The sequence below is a fragment of the Pistacia vera genome, unplaced genomic scaffold (genome assembly GCF_008641045.1).
Source record: "Pistacia vera cultivar Batoury unplaced genomic scaffold, PisVer_v2 Contig196, whole genome shotgun sequence".
Classification (NCBI taxonomy): domain Eukaryota; kingdom Viridiplantae; phylum Streptophyta; class Magnoliopsida; order Sapindales; family Anacardiaceae; genus Pistacia; species Pistacia vera.
In genome coordinates this window covers 1,392,467-1,419,558 of record NW_022195997.1, presented here as the reverse complement: position 1 = coordinate 1,419,558, position 27,092 = coordinate 1,392,467, and the positions used below count along the sequence as shown (strand labels likewise).

At 34.9% G+C, this 27,092-nt stretch overlaps 4 protein-coding genes across 7 annotated transcripts; all 4 read right to left on the bottom strand.

The window, feature by feature from the left end:
• Nucleotides 1–774: 774 nt before the first annotated feature.
• On the bottom strand, nt 775–1,791 carry LOC116127899 (non-functional pseudokinase ZED1-like). Its single transcript, XM_031413556.1, has 2 exons — nt 1,054–1,791; nt 775–939 (listed from the first exon to the last, which is right to left on the bottom strand). The coding sequence occupies exons 1-2, from the start codon at nt 1,789–1,791 to the stop codon at nt 775–777; spliced, it is 903 nt and encodes a 300-aa protein (XP_031269416.1).
• A 2,346-nt stretch (nt 1,792–4,137) lies between these two features.
• Nucleotides 4,138–8,550, bottom strand: LOC116127994 (non-functional pseudokinase ZED1-like). Of its 3 annotated transcripts, XM_031413657.1 has the most exons (4): nt 8,291–8,550; nt 6,808–8,216; nt 5,557–5,624; nt 4,138–5,288 (listed from the first exon to the last, which is right to left on the bottom strand). In XM_031413657.1, the coding sequence occupies exon 2, from the start codon at nt 8,192–8,194 to the stop codon at nt 7,157–7,159; it is 1,038 nt and encodes a 345-aa protein (XP_031269517.1). In that variant the 5' UTR covers nt 8,195–8,216; nt 8,291–8,550; the 3' UTR covers nt 4,138–5,288; nt 5,557–5,624; nt 6,808–7,156. The 3 variants fall into 3 exon arrangements, with proteins under 3 accessions (XP_031269517.1, XP_031269516.1, XP_031269519.1); XM_031413656.1 differs by having other exon boundaries at nt 6,808–8,550; XM_031413659.1 differs by having other exon boundaries at nt 4,138–4,817; nt 6,808–8,550.
• On the bottom strand, nt 4,262–5,317 carry LOC116127898 (non-functional pseudokinase ZED1-like). Its single transcript, XM_031413555.1, has one exon. The coding sequence runs from the start codon at nt 5,315–5,317 to the stop codon at nt 4,262–4,264; it is 1,056 nt and encodes a 351-aa protein (XP_031269415.1).
• Nucleotides 8,551–9,294: 744 nt separating the features above from the next.
• On the bottom strand, nt 9,295–12,462 carry LOC116128017 (cullin-1-like). Of its 2 annotated transcripts, none has more exons than XM_031413687.1 (9): nt 12,371–12,462; nt 11,820–11,982; nt 11,585–11,681; nt 11,158–11,346; nt 11,007–11,054; nt 10,723–10,926; nt 10,557–10,634; nt 10,013–10,102; nt 9,295–9,594 (listed from the first exon to the last, which is right to left on the bottom strand). In XM_031413687.1, exons 2-9 carry the CDS (start codon nt 11,942–11,944, stop codon nt 9,475–9,477), a joined length of 951 nt encoding a protein of 316 aa, XP_031269547.1. In that variant the 5' UTR covers nt 11,945–11,982; nt 12,371–12,462; the 3' UTR covers nt 9,295–9,474. The 2 variants fall into 2 exon arrangements, with proteins under 2 accessions (XP_031269547.1, XP_031269548.1); XM_031413688.1 differs by having other exon boundaries at nt 10,723–10,917.
• Nucleotides 12,463–27,092: the final 14,630 nt, after the last annotated feature.

The window sequence follows — 27,092 nt, the reverse complement described above, 5'->3', positions numbered from 1 at the left end:
CAGATTAAATTCCCAGAGCCAACAGAACTTGGACTGGAGTTTCTGCAATCAGACAATGAGCAAACTTTTTATGTTTACCCTGAATCCGACATGCTGCTCTCTGCAAGCAAATGCAAATCTTATTCCAGCTTCTCAGAGTGGGGAAAAGGTTGGACTGATCCCCAGCGCTTAGAGAGCAGGCAATCACACAAAAAACCAAGAAAATCACGAAAGTTAAGAAGACGAAAGTCTAGAATCTAACCCCGAACCGGGCACTGTTAGAAATAGATTAGCTGCAAAACTCTCAAAAAAGAAGTCATGAATCAAAGTCATTAGAGTTTTAGTTTTTTTCTGTACAATGTATGTGTAGAAACAATGATTAGCTCATAACCCTTCATTTTTGTTAAAGCTCTGAAGATGAGATTTTGATGATGCATTGTTGGGGTAAATGGGTAGTAGCCAGTCTCATATTTAACTCATTCTTCATTTGCATTTATAATAACTCATCAAATATAGCCATTATTGGATCAACTTTTCTTTGGATTCTATTGATGACTCACGGTTAATTTACATGACTTTCCAAAGGAACCATTAGTTGATAGATTGTGATCTTTCAAGGGTCACAAAAGTATTATGCTTGTACAAAAAGCATGGACAAAATCTACTTCCACTTGAAAATTTAAGAAATAGTTTATTAGAAGGTTTTCAACTACTGCCATGGAAATGAAAGCATGAATTATTGATACATCCATAAACAAGGAAAGCAGAATCCTTAATACATAAATTGATGACATGCTAACTAGATTTGTACATTTGTCTGAGTTGCTTTGCCACATCTATCATATTTGGCATATCTTCTGGTTCAGGACGGAGACATTCCGACACAAGCCTTGCAAGAGCTAGCAATTGTTGTTCTTTTACTGAACATATTCCCTCTCCAACAATTACCGGATCTATTATCTATTTTAGATTATCAAGTCCAATATCCTCAATCTGCAAACCTTTATTCTTGAGAAAGTTTTTTAAGCTCAGTCCACTCAAAAACATAAACAACAATTCGCCAAAGCAACAGACATCAAACTTCTCATTGCAAGCAAACTTCTCATTGGGAGCTATTGCATGTAAAATGTCGGGTGGAACATATTCATACCATAATTTTTTTGTCAAAGGGACTTCCAAGTGAGTTTTACCCTCTGGAATAAACTCAGATATTGAAAAATCAAATAGTTTTACAACATTTTGCTCATCAAGTAAAATGTTCCACGGTGTGAGACTTCCAAAAACAATAGGTCTAGGGAATCCAAAGTGAAGATATGCAAGTGCATGAGCCATCTCCATTGCAATCTTTAACCTAAGTTTCAACAATAAAGGTCCAAGACGGGGTCGAGAATGACCCCAAATACGATCAGTAAGTCTAATACATCCAACGGAATCAAAAACTAGAATGGGAAATCGAGTTTCTAAACAACATCCGATCAACTTCAGAAAATTCTTATGTTTCATTTGTGTTGCAAATACAATGTTGTTGATGCCCCGTTGGATTACTTCTTCTTCCTGTGGTAAGCAAATGGGTTCAAACTTCATAACACAAATCTGACGGTCTTGTAGAAAGCCATTGTACAACCTATAAAAAAGTTTATTTGTTGTAATTAATCTCTCATTGTCATAATTAATAGTTGCTTTACTGAGCTCTTTCTCGGAAAAACTACGAATAGGATTACATTTGCCATTACATGTGGCAATTAACTGTTTCAGTAACATTGCACTATTCTTCAAATTATTCTCGTCTTTTCGAGGAAAACATGAACTCATCTTACTTGATCTACAAAAAAAACCCATGAAATACTTTCATTTATTTAACCAATAATTTGGAACATCAAGTATACAAGTATTAGAAAACATGAAAAAAGAAAAAAAAAAATGATCCTGTATATATATAAATACATTAGCTAACTACAGTATAACTTTACACAAATGAATGTTCTATGTATTTTATTCAGAAAAAGAATGTTTTGAACTAAGATCATTATCTAACGTAAAGAGAATTAATCAAGAGTAAAAATTGGTGAAAGAAAGGGATTTACAAAGACGATGTACCTGTGATGTGAGGATGGTCAATTCGTTGGGCTATGCTAATTTAAGAAAAAAGTAAGGCCTGAGTTTGAGAGAGCTAAGGAAATTTTTCAGCCAAAGGAGACCATAAAATGTGATGAAGCACAATTAATGAACTTTTATGTACATAACCAGAAATCTTATTCCTTGAAAGTCAGCAGCCCTTGAGCCGTAAAAAAGACTTGCATGTTCATCACGGAATAATTTCTATGTGGCTTAAGAGAGAACACGTAACTGTTGATGGCGAATATACATTGATTAGAAATATATGGGTACGTCTACCTGAGCCGTCCACAGCCCACTAAATTAACAAACCCCAAACCCAAACAATGGAGCCCTTTGATAAATGGGTCTTCGGTATAATTAACAAACCCCCAAACAAGGAGCCCTTTGATAAATGGGCTTTGGGTATAAATTAACAAACCCCAAACAAGAATTATTAACAAGAAGCTGTAGCATCTTGAAGGGATGGGAAATTAGCAGAATGCAGTAAACCCTATATTTAATTTTTTTCTCAAGAGTTCTGCTTGACGTTCATCCTAATTCGTTAGAACAAATAACTTTACCTTTTTGCATAAAATTCTTGTAACTTTATATCTCCTTTTTTCACTCCGTGTTTGTGAAAGTTATCTGTAATTGCTTAGAGAATCACTTGTGCTCTAAAATCTAGATTACAATTTCTTTTTTCTAAGTGGATTAAAGTTAATATTCTCTGTCAAGCAGCTCTATATGCAAATTTGTTGAGAGAACCAACACTTTTGCCCAGTCGAAGAAGTGAAGATCAAACCAAACAAGCGTATAAGATGCTATCTGATTTCTTCAGGTTTGCATTAAATACATTTCTTTAATGCAACCTGAAGAAATACTTCATGTTGACTTGCAGATATGGAATTCATGTTGACTTGCAGATATGGAATGAATACTTCATGTTGTCGAGCTAAAATACTTGTGGAGTATTTTGGGGAGGACTTTGGTCATGACAAATGTCTAATGTATGTAATGTTTCTTTTGATTTTTAGTTCTTTCTTTTAATATCACAGTGAAATCCACTTCTGTATTGGGTTAATCAAGACTTCTCTCCTTTAGTTTGAAACTTGAACATACTGTTTTTCAAATATTTAAGAAGTGAGCTTTATAGTCTTCTATATTGTTATTCTCTTTCTAATTTTTTGAATAAATATATGTCTAGTTCTTGTAATTATGCTTTCATATCGTATCACATTTGAGATGAATCATAATTCATGAATAAATAAATGTGAGTTTTATTTTGAAAAAGGTAATAATAGTTGAAGCATTTGTATACAGGTGTGATGTGTGTTAATGGGCCTCCTGGAATGCAGAATTTGAAAGAGGAAGAAAATATTTTGATGCAGGTTATTGCTACTTATAGTGTAAGTGTTGTAGCTTCTCTTCCCGTACCTTGCGGCTTTATCTTTCTGTTTACATGTGAATCCATGCATAATCTCATCTTTGGAAGTTATTGTCATGAGCCAAGTTTAATACCTAGATCAGTAACACTACACTCATAAATCCTTCTCACTAATTTTATCTAAAAAACAAGATGTGTCAGTTCGTAATTGGTCATCTCGCAATTGGTCTTACTTGCCCAACAATGGGTTATGACAAATTAAATGCAAACTGACCAATTACGAGTTATCACGTTAGTGTTTATTAGAAAAAGTTGTGAAAAGTATTTGTTAGCATATCTTTATTTTACTTAGATAGATGTTTGGACACTATTTTTCTAATGGTTTATGCCAAAATTCAGGTTTGGAAACTTTATTCTACAATGTATGTGTAGAAACAATGATTAGCTTATCACCCTTCATTTTTTTTAAAGCTCGGAAGATGAGATTTTGATAATGCATTGTTGGGGCAAATGGGTAGTAGCCAGTCTCCTATTTAACTCAATTCTACTTCTTCGTTTGCATATATAATAACTCATCAAATATAGCCATTATTGGATCAACTTTTCTTTGGCTTCCACTTATCGATAATAAGTAATTGTTTCTAAAACTACAAAGAATAGACAAAATGTACTTCCACTTGAAAACTTAAGAAATAGTTTATTTGAATGTTTTCAACTACTGCCATGGCAATGAAGGCATGAATTACTGACACATCCATAAACAAGGAAAGCAGAATCCTTAATACAAAAACTAATGACATGCTAACTAGACTTGTACATTTTTCTGAGTTGCTTTGTCACATCTATCATATTTGGCATATCTTCTGGTTCAAGACAGAGACATTCCGACACAAGCCTTACAAGAGCTAGCAATTGTTGTTCTTTTATCGAACATATTCCCTCTCCAACAATCACCGGATCTATTATCTCATTTAGATTATTAGGTCCAATATCTTCCATCTGAAAACCTTTATTCTTGAGAAACTTTTTTAAGCTCAATCCACTCAAAAGCATAAACAACAATTCGCCAAAGCAATAGACATCAACCTTCTCATTGCAATTAAACTTCCTATTGGGAGCTATTGCAAGTAAAAGGTCGGGTGGAACATATTCATACCATACTTTTTTCGTTAAATGAACTTCCAAGTGAGTTTTACCCTCTGGAATAAACTCAGATACTGAAAAATCAAATAGTTTTACAGCATACTCCTCATCAAGAAAGATGTTCCATGGTGCGAGACTTCCAAAAACAATAGGTCTAGGGAATCCAAGGTGAAGATATGCAACTGCATGAGCTATCTCCATTGCAATCTTTAACCTGAGTTTCAATAATAAAGGTCCAAGACGAGGTTGAGAATGACTCAAAATACGATCAGCAAGTGTCGTACATCCAACGAAATCAAAAACTAGAATGGGAAATTGAGTTTCTAAACAACATCCGATCAACTTCAGAAAATTCTTATGCTTCATTTGTGTTGCAAATACAATGTTATTGATGCCCTTTTGGATTATTTCTTCTTTTTCCTGGAAGATAATGGGTTCAAACTTCATAACAAAAATCTGACGGTCTTGTAGAAAACCATTGTACAACTTATAGAAAATTTTATTTGTTATAATTAATCTCTGATTGTCATAATTAATTGTTGCTTTCCTGAGCTCTTTCTCGGAAAAACTACGAATAGGATTACATTTGCCATTAAAAGTGGCAATCAACTGTTTCAGTAACATTGCATCATTCTTCAAATTATTATCGTCCTTTCGGGGAAAACATGAACTCATCTTATTTGATCTACAAACAAACCCATGAAATGCTTTCATTTATTTAACCAATAATTTGGAACATCAAGTGTACAAGTATTAGAAAACATGAAAAAGGAAAAAAAAAAAATTGATCATGTATGTATATGAAGCTAACTATAATATAAGTTTATACAAATGAATGCTCTATAATCTATATATTTTATTCAGAAAAGAATGTTTTCGACTTAGATCATTGTCTAACCTAAAGAAAATCAAGAGTAAAAGTAGGTGAAACAGAGGGATTTAAGAAGGCGTACCTATGATGTGAGGATGGCCAATTCGCCCGGTGCTAATTAATCGAAATTGTTAAGAAAAAAAGAAAGGCCTGAGTTTAAGAGAGCTAAGGAAAATTTTCAGTTAAAGTAGAACATAAAATCTGACGAAGCACAATTAATGAACTTTTATGTACACAACCAGGACTCTTATTCCTTGAATGTCAGCTGCCCTAAAGAAGACTTATATGCTCTTCACTGGAAAATTCCCTTTATCTTTGGGTGGGAACGTGTGGCTTAAGAGCAGTGGCGGTTCCAATGAAGATGAGTGGAGACCACGGTCCCCACTCAATTTTTAAAAAATTTAAGATTTTATATTCATTTAAATTTTGTTCTCATAAACCTTAGAGATTTTTGGAACAAAACAGTCTCTACGGTAAGTTTGGATTTTGTTTTTGTGAAACCCCATTTTTAATCCTAATATATATATTACGTATTTTTTGTGATTTTTATTTTTATGCAAGTGGGATTAATTAAGATGCGTATAAACTGATCCGGACAACTCCGAGAATCCAAAGTGAAGATAAGAAAGTACATTAGCTACATCCATTGCAATCTTCAATCTATGTTTCATCAGTAAAGGTCCAAGAAGGGGTTGAGAGTTGCCCTGAATACACAATCAACAAGTGTCCCACATCCTATAGAATCAAAAACTAGAATGGGTATTCAAGTTTCTAAACAGCATCCGATCAACTTCAGAAAATTCTTATGTTTCATTTGTGACATGAATACAATCGTATCGATGCTCTGTTGGTGTTGTATTCTACTGTTGATAGTATAATGGACTTCAAACTTCAAAATAGAAATTCAACGGTCTTGTAGAAAACCATTGTACAATTTTTATATTTTTTGATCTGTTATAATTAGCTCTTCGTCATAATATTGTGTTGCTACCTTGAGCTCTTCTATGGAGAAACTACGAATAAGATTAAATTTGCCATTACCATAGGCAATCAACTCTTTAAGTAAGATTGCACCATTCTCCAAACTCTTATCTTCCTTTCCGGGAAAATATGAACTCATCTAACTTGATCCACACAAAACCCATGAAAAAGATATTGAAATGAATGTTCTATATGTTTTATTCTGAAAAGGAATATTTTTCAACGAAGATAATTGTCTAATGTGAAAAAATAAGTGTTAAAAAAGGTGAAACAGAGTTGCAATGAAAGTAAATATACATGCATAATCAATTAACAAAATAAAACAAAGGGGTTTACAAGGAAGATGTTGTACCTGTATGGATGGCCAATTTAGGTGTTCATTTCAGCTAATTGTTCAGAAAAAAGCAAAGCCTGAGTTTGAGAGAGCTCAGGAATTTTTACTCAAGCATGATGAAAATCTGATCAAGCACAATTGAAGAACATCCATATATAACCAGGAAACTTACTTCTTCAAAGTCAACCATAGTTTATTAATTAAGTTTAGTCGGCAATGAGACACTTTCAACTGCCATGGAATCCTTCAATGTATCAGGAAAATTATATGAAAACATGAAGTACTGAAAAAGAAATAGAGGAAAGATTCATAAACAATGAAAACCAACCCGGAGAAATTTACAATGAAACGAGTATAAATGAAAATATTAGCCATTTCTATACATTTGCCTGAGTTCTTTTGCTGCTTCAACCATAGTTGGTCTTTCTTCTGGTAATGTAGAGGCACATTTAAGGGCAAGTTCTGTGAAAGCTCGCAACAAATCCTCTTTTCCAGGATTTAATCCATCTAAAACAATTGCAGGATCTATTATCTCAATAAACCGATCATTTTGACCAATACAATTCTTCACATGCTGCAATAACCATGAATCATCCCCATTTTCACAACGAGAAGAGTCGAATGTTTTTTGTCCAGTCAACAGAACAAGTAGCAATACACCAAAAGCGAAAACATCGCACTTCTCACTGCAAACACCAACACTTATGTACTCAGGTGCAAAAAATCCCATTGTACCAACTACCCTAGTATCTTTTATGTAAGTTTCGCCTTCTGGAATATACTCGGAGAGTGAAAAATCAGATAGTTTCACTATGGTTTGTTCCTGGAATAAGATGTTTGTAGGATTGATACTTCTAAAAACAATCGGCCTACAGAAACCAACATGGAGATATGCAAGTGCATTAGCCATCTCCATAGCAATCTTTAACCTGGGTGTCAATAGCAAAGGCACAAAATGGGGTTGTCGAGGACCATATATATGATCAGAAAGAGTTCCATACTCAACAGATTCAAAAACTAGGAGGAGAATTTCAGTTTCTAAGCAGCAACCGATCAACTTAAAAAGATTCTTGTGCTTCATTTGTGATGCAAAAACAATGTTGTTAAAGCAATACTCGTATGCATCTAACCTACTAGGAAAGTCTCTAAACTTCATGACAGAAACTGAATAGTCCTCGAGAATACCCTTGTACAGCTCATATGATGCAGCTCTTGTTATAACTTTTCCTGCATCAAAGTTATCTGTTGCCGTCTTGAGCTCTTCCTCAGAGAAGCTACGAATCGGATTATATTTACCATTGCATGATGAAATCAGCTTTTCTAGTAAGTATTTGCTATTCACCATCATAGGTGATGTGTTATCTATCTTTACCTGATCCTTGGATATTCTCTTGAACGAATCCATGCAATAATTTTAACTTGTTTAACTATAAAACCATGACGCATATTAAGGAAGAATTGACCATCATGATTCATACCAATAAAAAAATAATTATAATACCTTGAAGCTAGATCAGAACCTTTGAGAGACAGATCATCTACAAATTGGCACCTTGAGAGCTTGCTGCCTCTTCTCCTATGGAAGTCTTCTCTCAAAAATTGTCATCCACTAGAAATTTCTATCACTAGGACAAGGAAGTTTCTTTCTTTTTTTCTGTTTCAACAATTGCTGCAATGAATTCAACCAAAACAAATGATGGCTCAAGGGAAGTGGTGGGAAACATTGGAAAGATGGAAAATTCTCCATACCAGGCAATAAAGTTGACTTTTAAGTGTGATAACAACAATTTCCCACCCACTACGTTTAAGAAAAACAATTTGGGGTCCATTTCTTCCCATCTTAACATCTCCCTGCTTGCGGTTGGAGGAGATGAGTTAGCAGTGTTGTGGCTCCAGTCCCGAGTTAGGATGGCTAGAATGAGCTAGCAAGGTTGTCGATCTAGCCGCGTTGGAGGTGGTTCAGGTAAAGGTGGAGACTTTGGAGCTGAGGGCGGTGTTGGTGGCAGGGTTAGAGGTGGTATTGGTGGTGGTTGTGCAGCAGGAGGAAGAAGGAGTTGGTGGTGGTTTTGGCCACGGTGGAGGCTTTGGTGTTGGAGGAGGTGTGGGCAGTAGTGTTGGTGGTAGTGCTGGAGGAGGAGGAGGTGTGGTGGTGGTGGTGGTGGGGGTGGATTTGATGGAGGATCTGGACATTGGGGTGGTTGGGTTGTGGTGATGGGGGGTGGGCGCGTAGGACATGGGGCGATATGTTTAATAAACTGACTTTTAATAAAATAAAAATAAAAATAAATTGAATTTATCATTATGTCTTTCTACCATTAAAAAGTTGATAGACAGACCAACGGTGTGGGTGGATAATTGTTTTTCTTAAACTTAGTGGGTGGAAAATGGATAACGCCAAAACCTTGGGTGGCAAACTGTCATCGTTATCCATTTTCAAGGTCAACAAATTAAAAAAAAAAAAACCATAAAGAAGACAAAAATTATTAAGTTCAAATTAAAAGCCTCCATAGAGAACACACCTAATATAATTGATGCACAAATTAGTACATATCTTTTAGTCGGATGTTTAAACAATCATAAAAGTTGACATCCAACTTAGTCAATGAGTAAACTACGTACATTGATCTTATTTTCTCTAAGTGTAAGACATTAAATGGTTTATACGAACACCCAAGTAAGAGACCCTTAATTAAACTTGGACTGTGTATTCGTTGCCTTTGTCATAACAACAGACATCCATTCTTCAGGTGTCGATGCTGAACTTTCCCCTTCCAGATTCAAGTCGGCACATTTCGACAGAACGTCCTGCAAATGATCCACAAAAACCAGTTCAGCAAAACAATAACCAGTGCAGAAAACTCAAGCAGAAACAGGCTAACAGGACAAGAATGTGCGAAATTGAAGCAGCTCTTAAGTCCAATTTGGTTCGTTATCGATCTATGCCAAAGCATACATTCGGAGGGCTTTAATTGGCAGGTCATGCAACCAGTCGTCACAAAACAATAAGGCTATATCTTTATCATTTAGAACACAAAAAAAGGATCCAGGAACTCAATTTATTGCATTGCTCAAACAAGGTAACAGGATCCAATTTATTATGGTTTAATTTTCACCGGATTTGTTCCTTTGATTTTGGTTGATAACAATACATTACCATTAGACAGACATTATTCCATTGAAAAGTTGCAGTGATAAAGTAACTCTTTGGGATAACTATTAAAACCTGAAACTCAGTCGCAAAGCCACTTTTTTCAGCTTGCTTCTTTTCAGCCAATTTGAGACCAGGTTCTGTCAGCAATCTGTATTTGACAACCTACACAAAGAATCAGGATAAAGGAGCTGCATCTTCCATAATAACTCATAACTTCAGAGATGATAACTTTCCCATTTTATGCTTCCTGCTTCAAAAAGTTACTTATCTAATACAAACCGTGACTAAATCACATAAATAACTTTTAAATGGATTCTTGGAGAGCGTAGTATGAAACTATAACGATGGACTACTACCAATAACTTTTCAAAATGAAAAAGAATGAGCTCAAAACAGCAAGCTCAGAATTGCAGTTTGGTGAAGCTTGACCATTCACCATATTTTTTTCCACGCCAGATCTTCGAGTGGTCATCAAGGAAGTGGGCTCACATCATTTTTTATACTGAAGCTCTACACCAACTACTTTACTTTCATGGATCACAATATGCATATTCTGAAACAGCCAATGAAAATGTTTGTTTATAAAGGTTATAAGGTCTCTGAACAAGAATTATACCTGTAGCAACGTAACTCCGGTGTCAGGATACAAGTACTGACTAGCTCTTTTTTCTTCCTGATTCAAGCACCATAAGGCCTAGGAAAACAAAAAGAACAGATAGGTGATCTATCGTGTATGACATTTCAAATAGAAATCAGTCAAGTATGTAAAAAGTATGAAATACCTTTTGCATATAGTCAGCATATGAATCAGACAAAAGCCACTCTGAACTTAATTGAGCGTAGTATGAAGAGCTTTCATAAAGCATAACATGCTCGAAATTGGCATAATATTTTATTTCTCCACAATTATCAATTTCTGAAAAGATAAAGATGACATTCTTCAGCAGGTCCTGATCAATCTGCAATCCTTCGCGTTCCTGCTTGATCTGCATGTCAATTTGAAGTAAACTCACCCCATCAAGAAGGAAACACAAATATACAGAATAAATAGAGCATATAAACTAACCAATGATAATGCAGCAGCCCGGAGTTCACAATACAAATTTTTGAAAACCTGTAATGTAGTATAGAATTGTTAATTCTTCCCGAACTTTCAAATATTAAAATAATAATAATAATAATAAAAGAATTTAGAATCACAAGTGTATACAACTAACCAATTCGTGAAAGACTTTAACAGAGAGTTTATCAAGGTTTGGAAGTTCTTTCTTTTGAGGGATAAAGTAGCGGTCAAGGTATTCAAAAAATCGGCATAGCCACCTTGCCATTGCCTTGTAATTTGACCAAATTGGCACAAGTTCCCTCAACAAATTTACATCAGTTTTGCTTATTAACGATGGCAACACCTGAGAGCAAAAGAGGAAAAGACACATTCGGTGTCACCCTGTCTGCATAAATCTGTGAAAACGTTTCAAAATAGAAGTATAATCGACCACTCAAACAAACCTGACATAACAATCTATTGAATTAGCATCAGAGAAAGAGTCAATTTATCTACCTTTGATCTTTTTAATAACACAATAAATTTACCATACCATACAAAAAAGAAGAAATACAACATATAGTAATGCAATTGGGGCTCACCATATTGATGCTCTCTTCCAGGCAGCTCTTATATCGCTCATAAATCCGCACTGTCTTTTCATCAGAACCACGGGAAGTACACATGAAATACACACATCTAACAAGTTGTAAAGGACAACATATATGCGTTCAATTTATGAAACAAGCCAAATGTAAGATGCAACACTACTCAAAAGCACAAAAATCCTCAAAGTCTTAATGCAATACGACCCTTTCGACAAATCACAAAAGATACTCATAGAATCTCTGGTATTCTTCTCCGGTGAACTTCATTTCGTACCCTTCCATTATCTTCTTGGCCTTCACAATGGCCTCTTCCACCACCATCATTCCATCCTCCAGTGATATAAACTTCAACATCAGAGTCTCCCTTCCTCAACACAACTTCCCACAAGTATCTATAAAGAGCAATCTAGTGTCAATCATAGTCAACACACATTGCAACTAGGCATTTAAACAAATAACTCATAATCACACTTTAAAACTTGAAATTCCCTCAAAATGGCCCCTAATAACACCAGTATTAACCAAAAAGGAAGATACTTTTCAACTTGTTTGAAGAACAACTACAAATCTACAACAATTCTACATCAGAAAACAACCAAACCGACAAAGAAAAAATGTTTCTGATCAAAAGATTCAAACTTTCATACAATTATGGCAACAGAACCACACTAAAACTGCTAAAGAAAAAAAACACAAGTTATTACATCAATGGAGACTCACACAATTCATGAAACAAAGAAATTCTGAAAAATAAAAAAAAAAAAGAATCCAGAAAATGACCTGAGAATTTGTTGGTGCTTAGGTTCTTGAGAGATGCTGATAAGTATGATGGCTGCGAGAGGACACAAGTTTAAAGTGAACAGGAAAGATAGTTTTGTTGGTTGTCCAATGAACAAAACTGTGGGACCATACTAAACAATAGTTTCAATTCAGTGCAAGGTTACAGGTGTGGACCCCCAAATGGGAAGTCTTGAATGAGTCAGAGGGGTGGGACCTACTCTTACTAATTGTGGCCTAGTGTGGGGCCTTTCCAGTTTCACTTTAGTTGATTTTTTTTGGACAACAAGCTATTTTAGGAGATTCTATTTAGATTTTTGCAAACTGTGTCTGCCAGACTCTGTCTACAGTCACTTTCAATCTTGAAGAATCTTTGGGGTAAAAAGTAATTGTAATAAATTCGCATTTAAGTTTGGTAGCATAAAGTGAAGTAATTATCATTCCGCTCCTTGTTTTTTAACTTAAAATCAATGGAATCCTGAAATTTTTCAAAACTTTCTTGGATGCTGCTTCTTGTTGCTTATGACGATACAAAGACAGATGAATTCATAAGGCCAAATAATGATAATGGGTTTTGGTTGTGTCAAGTAGAGATATTTCCTTTCTTTCTTTAAGGTTTGAAATACTTTGTCCCGATATTATGGTATATAAAAGATGCAAAAAATCTATCGTCATGAAAATAGGGTCTGAAAATCCGTTAGACCTACACACATGAAAGGGTAAGCATGAAGCTTCTGGAAAATACCGGGGTGGTGTTTGTCGTAGACACTCCGACGCTCAAGTCAGCAAGACTAAAAGAGATTATTTGATAAGAATTAAGGAGATGAAAAATTACCAGGAGTCTTGTCGGAAGCTAGGACTACGGCGGAGATGTCGGGTTCTTGAGAGCAAGAACTAGGCAGAGATATTTCCTTTCTTTTTGAGTAGTATAGATTGACTATGAGAGATTGAATGCATAATGAGAGGGCAATCCTCTGTTTTTATAGTAAACCCAAGGGGTTTGAATCCTAGTAGGACATTGAGTCCTCTTTTTTTAAAGATAATCCCTATCAAGAAAGAAATATGATTTCTTGACCTTATCAGATTAAGTTAAATAGTTTAAGTAAAATTTGGAATCTTAGTAGGACACTAAATCCTATTTTGGGAGATAATCTCTATCATTAATCCCTATCATGAAAGAGATATTCTTGACTTTATCACATTAAGTTTAATAGTTTGAGTAAGATTTGGAATCTTAGTAGAAGAGGAAATAGAATGAGATTCTGATTTCCTATTTATGGATTGTTGTAGGCTCATGGGCTGAAACCCAGTTTAACTTAACTTATAGGATAGCCCAACTCATATAGTGAGTAGTTCACAAGGTGATTTTAAACATAAGCCCAATCGAGATTGGGTTGAGGCCTTGGGCCGTGACATGTTTATTTTGTTATTGGGCCTCGTCAAGCCCAAAATGATTTTTGGCCCTAACAATATTATGATATATAAACACTTTAGTCCTATTAGATGATTGATATTAGTGTTGTTGGCTTGGTTTTTTTTTTTTTTTTGTAATGATCGGGGTGTTCGGTTGTGTTTGCATGCACCTTAACTAATATCTGAAATTCATTGAATATGCTATAAACCCAATATTCAAGGATAAGCCACAAATGTAGTTGATGACCCCAAGGTGGTTCAAACCCAGAAAGTCAATGAAATGAGTGAATCTTCTTAACCATCAAACCAACCTTTTGAGGTTAAAAAGAATTGTTGGCTCGTTTTCTTAACATTGTAAGGGTAAATTTGACATATAGATAGGATGTACACTTCAGAAGCCCCTTATAATGTTAAGAAAACTAACATCAGTCATGTGATAAGCATAAAGTATTTGTATCCACTAGAAGCGAGGTAAAAGTGTAACAAACCCTAAATCTCAAGGATGAAATGGTAAGTTTCCAGTGTAAAATGAGGTAAATATCATTTAGCTCCTAGTAATTTGAGATAAGAAAATGGAGTCCAATCAACAATGAAAAAGTGTTGAGAACTTTCTCGGATGCTTCCTGTTGTTTGTTGATTATGACAACATAAGAACAAACGAATCCGGATCTACTCCAATGCCAAAGCTCATACACTTTCTGTTGGATCTCCTCCAATCCCAAATCTCATATTTCTGGTATTGAATATTATAAAGGGCTAATGAAATAGAAAAAATAAACCCAAATTTCCATAAATTCAAAATCCCAAAGATTCCATTAACACCAAAATAGTATTAGTTTATCAAATTAACTATGGAATTATATATCAAATACATAAATTCAACAAAAGATAGAGAAGAAAAATATGGATTCTTTGAGAAGAAAGGAAGAAATGTGATGTTTCCACAACAAATGGAAAAAAATCTCTCCATAAATTCAGACTTCTTCCTCTTGAATCGAACTATATATGATCTTCATTCTTCAAGGCTCAATTGGTCAATTGCAGGGAACATTTTCTGCATGCAAAAACAATCACAAAATTTTGACTGAATTTATTTTCTTGTAATATTCTCTAGCAGAAAAACTTGGTCTAGTTTTCATAAAAATGTGCTCTCTCTCTCTCTCTCTCTCTCACGCATATATATGTACATGATTTTTCAAATACAAATCTGAATTATACCTTAAAATCAGATAAAACCATAGCTTGTATCTGCAAAAAGTAGAGACAGAAGCAAAAAGAAAAATGATGAAATCAGTTCTGAATAATTAAAAAAAAAACCACAATAGAGAAAGTATATATATGCTGCCGCTTTTAAGAATGAGTAATTGCCCTTCTCCTCCGATTCTTAACTACCCAACCTAAGAATTGACAGTTAATACAATCCACTTATTCAGCGCACACATACACACATATATATTAAGAATGAGTAATTACTCTTCTCTAACCCTTAACTATCCAACCTGAAAGTGGACAATTAATGCAATCCACTTATTGATCAGGGTTCCATGGTCGGTCTGACCCTTGGATACCAATATATATATACCTTGAGTAATTTTCTTCCCGTAGGATTATCTTCTTCTGAGTAGAGGGCTTTTACTTTTTCTTCCTCCTGTTTAAAACAAAGATCAGCCTAACATTATAAATACATTAAATGAACAAGCATTTGTGAATGAAATATTAGAACTCTCGATCTTATTGCTAGGGTTTGAATCGATCTAAAGCTCATGATATTATTGAACGAGTACCATAATAACAATAATGTGTAGGGAGTTAAGAAATTAAAGAAGATCGTACCTTTTGAATGTAATCGATAAACAAATCCAGTTGAGAGCGATACTCCAAAGACAGTTGATGGTAACACTTACCGGTTTCTTCAAGCATCATCTGCTCAAATTTTGAATAGTAGTTGACTGAACATTTATCCAGCCTCATTTCTACTAGGAATTCCAGGAATTTTTTGTTCAAGACGTGATCAATCTCCTTCCTTTCTCGTTCTTCATCAATCTGTAAGCTCAGATCCGAAAATACTTATTATTGACGTTAGATAATATCAAATATCAGCTAACCCTAGCTATATTAATGCATACATATGTCACTTACCAAATCATGTAATGATTTCTGCAGACTTGAATGGTCCTTGACGATGACCTAGAATAAGAACGTTCAAGTAAGATATCAAGTCTCTGATCAATCAAGTTTCATAAAGGAAACTCAACAAATAAAGATGATGGAAATTTACTTGAAAATAAATGTAATCAATCAGGTTTGAACATATAATATGTAAGGAGTTCTTGCAATGGAAAACATCAAGATGAATAATGTATGAATGTAAATCACAAAACACAAAACACGAAAGAGACACGAACACGAATAAGATAGAGATTGATTATAATAATGTGGACAATAATGCCTAACCTAATACTCTAAATATAGTATCTAATTAATAGGGTGGAAACAATCTCAGTTTTTACATCAATCCACTGAATACTCGATTAGTAGAGCAAAAACAACTCAAGTTTCTATATTCAACACATGGTGTTTCCATTTATCCTAATACAACTTTCTTTTTTCCATATTCCTTCCATGGTTTTAAAACCCAGACCTTTCTGAAAGGTTCGACCAGGAACTGGTCTCTAATCCAAGGTCCATTGAATGGCTAAAGCCTATTTTAGTTATTAGACCGAATTGACCAACCGGGATTGAACTGGCGGAACAGTGTCAAACCGTGGTTCAACCGTCAAGACAGATAAAGAACGCCCCCTTCCTATTAATTATTAGAGTTTTAAAATTTTATTCCATCATGCTGATGTCAGCATTATGTCACTATACTGGCGTCATCGCCTATTGGATTGTAGGACTTGAGGAAGACCTGATCTGGTATAAAAACATTGATTCCTTTTAACATTGAATATAATTGAATTAGAGTTTTTACCAAATCGCGAAACAATTGGTTGGAGAATTCAGGATGTGATGGAAATCTTCGATCCATACTCTTGTAGTTGTTTAACCCAGAAAGCAATACCGCCATTGTCTTTGCAAAGTATTTATATTCTGACCATAATCGAGTGATCAGTTCTTTCACCATTTCACCACCATTTCTGTTCAACAATGATGGCAGAACCTGGAAAAAGAAATAAATTAAACCACGGAGAAAGTACTTCAACAACTATATATATACCTGGGAATCAAATCTAATTACCTTTTCGTTTATCCTCTCCATTAAAATGCTCTTGTATTTATCATAAACTTGCTCTCTCTCATGTTGATATATCAGTACCTGGTGGTGGTTGTACACAAATCTTCAACAGGAGTTAAAGGATTCCAAATGCATGAATTTATATAATTTTTGTTTTAAAAAAATAAAAAAAAATTCAGGATACGTATAGCCCCTCATCAAATCTTCAGCCGTCCATGATTTCTGATGATGATCATGATCTTGCATCATCTTCACCTTGGCAGCCATGTCTTCAAGAACCTTGAAAATCTCATCCACTGGCGGGAAAGAATTCATCATCTGCTTGTTTATTCAAACATATACAGTTAAGTAGATCATTAACTTCTAATAATTATCTTCATGGCAGCCAATAATTCTTTTTTTTTTTTTTTTTATTGCCAGTTGAATAACTTGATATAATAATTTAAAAAAAAACAATAAAGAAGAAGAAACCAAAACGTACCCTTGGCTAGTGATGACTGTTTCTTGTGTGTTCTTCACTGGTTCTGGTTGTTTTATTAGAGAATTAAAAGGACAAGTAATATTACATACGAAATAAATTAAGAGGTATTTATATAAGTAACTTTTTCTGCAAGTAAAAAGGATTTTAAGAAGACAATTCTTCTACTTTCATTAGGTTTCCTTCATCTACGCTTTTTTTTTTTTTTTTTTTTTTTTGGATAAACCTGTTAATTGTCTCTCCAGTAGACTCAAACACAAGACCCAATTAAAGGACTTGTCATCCGCCACAAGGGAAGATGTATTTATTCTAATTATGAATATAATTATATGATTTCTCAATATATATGTAAAAACATATATGTGTGTGTGAGCATAAACAAACCTATTTATCTATGATCAAATTATATTTGTTTGACACATTGTTGTCAATATCACTATGAATGTTAAAGATGAATCGTGAGAAAAAATAAAATAAAAAATACAATAGCAATGGCAAAAACAAAAAGAGTTAATTTATTAATTTAATGAAAATCCAAATAATGAGAATCCAAATTAAAATTAAATTAAGTATAACTATATAAAATTGAATATATAAATAATTAGATAAATAGAAAGAATTTAGATATACTTGAAATAAATCTAAAAGCATAAGGACTTGTGCTGGATGTGCACTACATGTACAAATGGATCAAAAAGAGCTGTGGGTGCAAAAATAAATTAACGAAGAAAAAAATAGGAAGCCTAAAGCAATAGGGCTTATATATATATATAATGAGAATCCAAATTAAAATGAAATTAAATACATTAAATATTATAAAATTGAATAGATAGATAGAAAGAATTTAGATATACTTAAAAAGTTGAAATAAAGCTAAAAGCATAAGGACTTGTACTGGATGTGCACTACATATACAAATGGATCAAAAAGAGGAGTGGGTGAAAAAATAAATTAACGAAGAAAAAAATAGGAAGCCTAAAGCAAAAGGACATATATATATGTTGTTGTGACAATTTTAAAGCTTTTATATAAACTCTAAAGTCTTTTATAGTATCTCAATTAAGTTATACCATTCTGATCAATTTATATTGTTTTATGAATATATTATATTTTTTGGTTAACATCATCCCAATCTATAATATTTTCGAGCCACAGAGAAAAAAAAAAAAAAAAAAAAAAATCAACCGAACCAATCATATTACTAGAAACTCAAACTAAGGTGTCCGAGCAAACTTACGTGCACCTCACCTAATCTTCAAGGAAACTAATGCAGCAATCATTGCCACAACCCCCTCTTCAATTGGGGATACTCAAACGGTGAATCGAAACCTAAGAGTTAGACTGGGCAGAGACTGATTCCAACCGGGTCACAGGTCTGGGCCCAATTGGGACCGGTCCAACCGGGTCTAGGTTGAGTCTAATTGGGACCATCACTCAGGGCCTAGGACTCGTCCTAGACCCACGAAATTCAGGGCTGAACCAGTCTTAGGGCCTAGAAATTTTATTTTTCCCCCAAATTTTTTTATATTTAAGTAGATCATTAACTTCTAACAATATCTTCATGGCAGCCAAAATTCCTTTTTTTTTGGCGTTGAATAACTTGATATAATAATTTAAAAAAAATAAAGAAGAGGAAACCAAAGTATCAGTATTTTTTTCTGGTGGTGATCACTGTTTCTTGTGTGTTCTTTTTGGTTGCTTTATTAGAGAATTAAAAGATGAGAATATTACATACGAAATAAATTAAGAGGTATTTATATAAGTAACTTTTTCCCTAAGTAAAAAGGATTTTTAGAGACAGCGCTTCTACTTTCATTAGGTTTTGTTCGTTATCTATTTTTTTTTTTTTGGATAAACCGGTAATTGTCTTCATGTAGACTCAAACACAAGACCCGATTAAAGGACTTGTCATCCGGCCACAAGGGAGAGGTATTTATTCTAATTATGAATATAATTATTATTGATTTTAATATATATGTAAAAACACACAACACAACACATGTGTGTGTGTGTGTGTGGAGATAAACAAACCCATTTATCTATGACAAATTATATTTGTTCGACATTGCCAATATACTATGAATGTAAAGATAAATTGTGAGAAAATAAAATAAAATTACAATAGCAAGGTGAAACAAAAAGAGTTAATTTATTAATTTAATGAAAATCCAAATATGAGAATCCAAATAAAAATGAAATGAAATATATTAAATAAATATATAAAATTGAATAGACAAATAGAAGAATTTAGATATACTTGAAATAAATCTAAAGCAAAGGACGCATGACGTGCACTACATATACAAATGGATCAAAAGAGGTGTATGTGAAAAGATAAATTACGAAAAAAGAATAGGAAGCTATATAATGACAATTTTAAAGCATTTATATGATCAACTCAAGTCCTTTCTAGATTCAATTAAGTTATACCATTTTGATCAATGTATATTGTTTTATGAATATGTATATTTGGGTAACATTATCTAATCTATAATTTTGTATACTGAGCCAACAAACACAAATATAACCAGATTTCAACTCACACAGATTACACAAAACATCCACCAAGAAACGCAAGTTTTATACCGTGGTTCGATATCCTATTTAGATAATCTACGTCCACGTTGAGCTCCGAAAATGGAGAGCTCACAACACACTAATCTGAATATATCAATACAGTACAAGATCCAACACAACCAGACCAAATCCTCTCAATTTCTACCCAAGAATCAACCCGTAACTCACCCAAGAACTCTCACCTGGAATCCTCAAGCCACAAGAGTAAAACTACCCTCAGATTAACTATCATCACTAATCAATCTACTAGTTACATGATTCTAAAAATGCAGAAAAAACCAAGAAGAACTGATAACGCAAACTGCAGAAAACGCAAAAAAATTCTGATCTCAGTACAGTGAGCAATTCCCTCTTTTATACTGTAACTCTATGAAATGCCTCAGCCGTTGGATTTCTGCGATTGGTGGATAGGATGCACACATAACTCAGGCCAAAACTCTGCGTTTCATTTAACTGTAAAGCTGTAGTGTTTTCAGTCTTCACTCCAACAATCTCCACCTTGAAGACTTGAAAACTAATCAGTAGTACAATAGGCTCTAACCATATCCCTAGCTCAGTTGGTATTGAATTACTCCAAGACAACAACTTCAAGCAGTGCTTGAATTACTGGTGTGATGTCTTGGTCCCCATATCGGCTGGATTTTCTTCAGTGGGGACTTTCTTCAGCTCAATTAATCCTGGGCTATCACATCTCTTACAAAGTGAAATCTTACGTCAACATGTTTGGTCCTCTCGTGATAAACTGGGTTCTTACTCAGATGTATAGCACTCTGGCTATCTGAGTAAATTGTGACCTTCCTTCAGTAAGATTTGCTTCTGCAGTAACCCTGTAACCACACAGCCTCCTTAATCACATCAGCATGGCTATGTATCTGCCTAGTTGATGAAAGTGCAACTATAGGCTGCAATTGAGATTTCCAGCATATGCCGTTTCCTCCTAGTGTAAAGCAGTAAGCAGTTGCGGATTTTCTGGTGTCTTTATCACCTGCAAAATCTGAATCTACAAACCCAACAAGATCAAGCACAAGTATTGTTCTTACATACTTTAAACAACATTCAGAGAATGTTAATGTATTCTTAGAACCCATTTAAGGGCAGTAATGTTCATGCCAAGGTGACATGAATCTACTAAGAAGTGATATAGCAACGACAGATAGGTCTAGTGCTTATCATTGCATACATTAAGGAGCCAATCACATTTGAGTAGGAGATATCATTCATTTTATCAACTCAGTTCAGATTTAGGACACTGTTCTTACTAAGTATGAAATGATTTGCCAAGGGCATTGTGACAGGTTTTGAGTCATTCTATACAAATTTATTTATTACTTTCTGCAAATAAGCACTCTGTCCTAGTTTTAAGCATGTTCCTCCTATCTCTAGATATTACCATCCCTAATATTTCTTAGCATTTCCCAAATCTTTCATGTCAAATTCTAAATTAATTTCTTTTTCAGATCTTGTATCCTAGGCTTGGATCTACTGATTAAAGCATATCATCAACATATAGCAAAAGATAAATGGGCAGATTTTTATCAAGGTCAAGTAGAAGCAACTGTCATACTTGCTTCTCCTAAATCCCAAGCTATTATGAAGGTGTCAAACCTTTTGTACCATTGCCTGGGGGCCTGTTTAAGGCTATATAGAACTTGTGGAGAAAGCATACATGGTCAGGGGCCCTAACACAATGAATCCTATAGGCTGGCTCATATAATTTTCTCATCCAAATTTCCATGCAAAAGGCAGTAGTCACATCTAGGTTCTAATTCTAGATTATGGTGAGCAGCAATAGCTAACATTAATCTGATGGTTTATATTTCACTATCTGGGAAAAGACTTCATTGAAGTCCATTCCCTTCTTTGGGTGTAGCCTTTGGCAACTAGCCTGGCTTTATACCTAGGTGGGTCAGAAATTGAAATACCATCCTTAAGTTTATAGAGCCACTTACATTGGATCAGTTGATCTGGGTTTGGGTACCAAAGTCCAGGTTCTGTTTACCTCTAGAGAGTGCATCTCTGCCCTCATGCTGCTTCCCATTTTTCTTTATCCTTGGACTTCTAGCTCATCATAAGTCTCTGGTTCTGTTCTCTGGACTCTGTACCTGCAAACAAAGCAGGAAAAATCAGTTCTGCATAAGAATAACGAGCTGGTGGCCTTACTCTCTGGCTCTGTCCTTGGCCGTTGGTACTGTTGGAGGTCAGTTGGTGGTGTTCAAATGTCTCTTCAGTGGTTTTTTCTACTGGTTGTTCAAGTTCAGTTTCAGATTCTGTTTGGGTTTCAGTTTCAGCTTGGGTGGAGTGGGCTGATGTGTGAGTTGCTCCACCTCATTGATGTACTTCTAGTTGGGTAGGGTCAAGATCAGTGTTTTTAATGCTTCTTAATCAGTGGCAGATCCTTTGCAAGGGAATTCACATTCATAAACACAACATCTCTGCTTACAATAATCTTTACCCCTAGAGTCTCCTATCCCACAATCTATACCCTTTTGTGCCTTCTTGGTAACCTAGAAATATGCACTTGGTAGACCTAGGTTCAAGTTTTTCTCCTACAGTGTGTCATAGGCAGAACACCCAAAAATCCTCAAAGGCTTAAGTCTGGTCTTCTATCAGACCAGATTTCTTCGGGACACTTTCCATTAATAGCAGTAGAAGGACTCCTATTCACAAGATAGGCTGTGGTTGCTAGGGCTTCCCCCCAAAAGTGTTGGTAACCCTGAAGTAAACAAAAGACACCTAACCTTTTCTAGTAAGTACGGTTCAATCCTTTCTGCCACACCATTCTGTTGGGGTGTCCTAGCTACAATTACTGTCTCAAAATACCATGCTCTTTACAAAAGTTGTCAAATTCAGAATTGCAGAATTCCAGACCATTGTCTGTGCGAAGTGCCTTAACTTTCTTTCCTGATTGGTTTTCTAACAGTGTTTTCCAATCCCTAAACTTGGTCAAAGCCTGATCTTTGGTCTTTAGGAGGAATTGTCCCAGAGGTCAGAGTGTAAGTACTCTAAGCAGTTCTTGGCTAGGTGAGTTCTTTTGAAAACTAAGTCTATGTTGTTTTCCTACACACAAGTTTCACAGAATTCCAGGTTACTGATGGTGTCCTTTCCAAAACCTCTCTGATTACTAAGGATGTGCATGCCCTTCTGATCATGTGTCCTAGCCTAAGGTGCCATTTTTTAATTATAGTAAGTTTGGTGGGTGACAAAACTGTGTTAAAGCATTCAGGGAGAACATAACATAAAATGTAAAGACCTTCCTCTTTTCCTCTTTGAGAACCAAGTTCTGGTTTTGTACACATAAACAACCATTATTAGCCTCAGGAACACCCAGCCTCATCAAGAGTTCCTAAAGAAATAAGATTCCTTTTTAATTCAGGGATATAACCTAACATTAGTCGCTTCAATTTTTTCATTAGTAAGTTAAGGGTTATACTGCCTATACCCTTCACCTACATGCTTGGTTATTCCCCATATAAACAGTTTCAGTTCTGAGATCTATTGTTCGGAACCAGTTTTTGTGTGGATCATATGGAAGGAACAACCTGAGTCTAGGACCCATTCCTTAGCAGTATCAGATGTTGATACTGTCAGACCTCAGGCTCCCCCCATTGGTTATCACTAGAAGCAAGATTACTCTCAGTATTACTCTGTTTATTTTTCTCAACCATTCAAACAGTTTTTTTGATATGACCAGGTTTATTGCAAAGAGAACTTCCTAGTGTCTGATCTTTTATTACTGTTTCCCTTCCATTTTTCTTGTTTTGACCCATGTTGGTTCTGAATAGACTTTCCTGTTTGACTAGATTCTGCCTACCTTTACAAACAGGTTACTCTTAGATCTTTTCTGAACCTTAAGCTCTATTCCCTAGCTTTAAGACCAGCAACTATTAAATCCAGACTAGGTACGTTCCTGAATACTGAAGGGCATTCTTTACAACTATGTAGTCTTCAGTTAAGGAATTTAATAGGATCATTGCTAAACTAGTGTCACCTAGTTCCTGATTAGTACCTTTAAGAATTAAAGTCATCTTAAGGAATCATCTAAATTATCCTCAACAGTTTAGAACCATCCATTTTGTACGAAAATAAAGCACCCTTTAAAATGCAAGGTTAGGTGCTGACTGTAAAGAATACAAAGTTTCGAGTTTACCCATGGGCTAGAGGTGTTCTAGCCCATCTACCTTCCGCAGGACGTTGTCTGACAGATTCATCACTATGAGGTTGTACGCTCCTCATTGATTCATCCTTCTTCTTCGCTTCTCTTCTAGCCATTTGGTTTCGTCTTTCTCCAGGGCAATTCCCACCTTGTTGTGGGACAGCAGGCCTTCATTTTCTTTTCCAGCTCCCAAAATCTATCTTGCCATCATACTGAGTGATTTCTAATCGTGTAGTTGACTCTTTGTGTTGAACAATTTGATACTGACTCAAGAAACCCAAGATCGAATGACAATGTAAATCTTGAACGAATTACTAAGACTCAGACCTGAATCTTCACCAAGATTTCCTCAATCAGTGAATTTACCACCGAATCTGTAAACTAGGACTCAAGATTGCTAAGGGAAGCCTTAATTTGAAAAACCCCCAAATTTTAGACAAACCTAATTTTTCAGAAACCCTAAATCAACGAAAAGTCTCAAATGATCAAGCCTATTTTCTAATAGCTCTGATACCACTGTTATACTGAGCCAACAAACACAAACATAAACAGATTTCAACTCCACACAGATACACAAAACATCCACACAAGAAACACAAGATTTTACCGTGGTTCGATTATCCTATTTGGATAATCTAGTCCACGTTGAGCTCCGGAAATGGAGAGCTCACAGCACACTAATCTGAATAATATCAATACAGTATAAGATCCAACACAACCAGATCAATCTTCAATTTCTACCCAGAATCAACCCGTAACTCACCCAAGAACTCTCACTGGATCCTCAAGCCACAAGAGTAAAACTACCCTCAGATTAACTATCATTATAATCAATCTACCTAGTTACAATGATTCTAAAAAGCAGAAAAAACCAAGAGAAACTGATAACGCAAACTGCAGAAAAACGCAAAAAAATTCCGATTCTATGTACAGTGAGCAATTCCTCTTTTATACTGTTAACTTATGAAATGCCTAGCCGTGTGATTTCTGCAGATGGATGGATAGGATGCACACAGATCAGGCCAAAACTCTGGTTTCATTAACTGTAAAGCTGTAGCGTTTTTAGTCTTCACTCCAAAATATTTTTGAGAAAAAAAAAAAAAGCCTGACCATCTCACCTTATTAGAAACCCAAACCAAGGTGTTTAAACCAACGTACACGTACTTTGACTAATTCTTAGAGGAGACTAATGCAGCAACACATCGCCACAACTAGGGGTGCAGTCGAACCGAGTAGCTCGTGAGCTACTCGGGCTTGACTCGTCACGAACTCAAGCTCGGCTCATCAAAAGACGAGTAGTTCACGAGTTCGAGCTCACCTTAAGCTCGCGAAATGTGTCGAGCTTTTTTGGGCTCAATTCGAACTACCGCGATCCTAGTTAGTAAATACGAGTAGGCAAAAAAAAGGTGGGAATTATACGGGTATATACCGCAAATGATGAAAAATACGTTTATAAAAATTCGACCATAAAATTCGGATACGGAAAAAATACGGTAGGGTATATATGGGTTTAATACGGTGTATTGTCAATAATACATTTTGAAAATACGACAATTCAATCTTAGTTTTAACACTTTTATGGACTACCTGGGTAAAAGCAAAGTATTCAATAATCAATAACACAAATACACAATATATAACTGATATTCAAATTATAGTCTCTAGACTCAAACACAATATTTAGCTAAGATTCAGCATAGTGTCAAATTAAACACATAAGTCATAACAAAATCAAAATTCAAAGTCGAATAAGAGCTCCAAACAAATAAAAACACAAATAATACAACAAAGATTCAAATTATAGTTTGTAACAAAAACCCCAAAGTACAAAACAACAATAAGTCATAACAACTCAAAAAGAGATCGATTTTTACTGATTAATTGGTAAGTGGCTGTTAAATTTTTACCTTATATATATTATATATATTATATATATATATATATATATATATATTATATATATATATAATATATATTATATGAAGCAAACTATAAGATAGATAAGATGCCTTTTATTCATACCATACTTAAAGATAACCATGAGACTAACCTCATGGCATACAATGCTGCAAATAAATAAAATATTAAAAGAAACCAAACATGTTTCAAACCAAATGACAGACACATTATGATAAATAAAATTAAAGACTCAAACACCTGGAGGCATGAATAAAGTAAACAAACTGTGTTCTGGCAGACACACTTTTCAACATTCTAAACCATCAAGGATTTCAGTAAAATATGTCTGAATCCAGGATGATTATACCCATGAGGAGGCATCATATTCGGATTGAAGCCAGTAGACTGAAGATCAAATGGAAGATTAATCCCTCCACCACTTTATGAACTCGCTCCAAGAAACTGTGGAAGACCAGAATTCTGGATCATAATCTTCTCAGCTTGCTTTGTCGTATTCTTCTTCAGCTCCTCTAGCGCCGCTTTTAACTGCTCAAGCTGTGGCAAACTAAGGTCTTCAATCGGATTCTCCCACCAGCACTGAGCCTGAGAAGCCTTCCTCATCTGAATAAGCTCTTCAATTGGATTCTCCCACCAGCACTGAGCCTGAGCTGAGGAAGAAGAACTGTTGACTGCCGAAGAACTGAAGAAGAACGATTGAACGAGATTTGTTTTTATTTTTTGTAAAAACCCACCAAAACAACATCATTTTGGGGGTGTGAGATTTTGTTTTTTTTTTTTTTTTCAAAAATTCGCGAATTATACGGGAAACCTTATTATATGGCAGATTTTACAAAATATGTATACGTGCGTTTTATACTCGAATTATACGGCTGTCCGTACAATTCGTGTATAATACGCGTTTTTACTAACTAGGCTCGCGATCTTCAAATTGCTCGCGTTGTCATTCGAG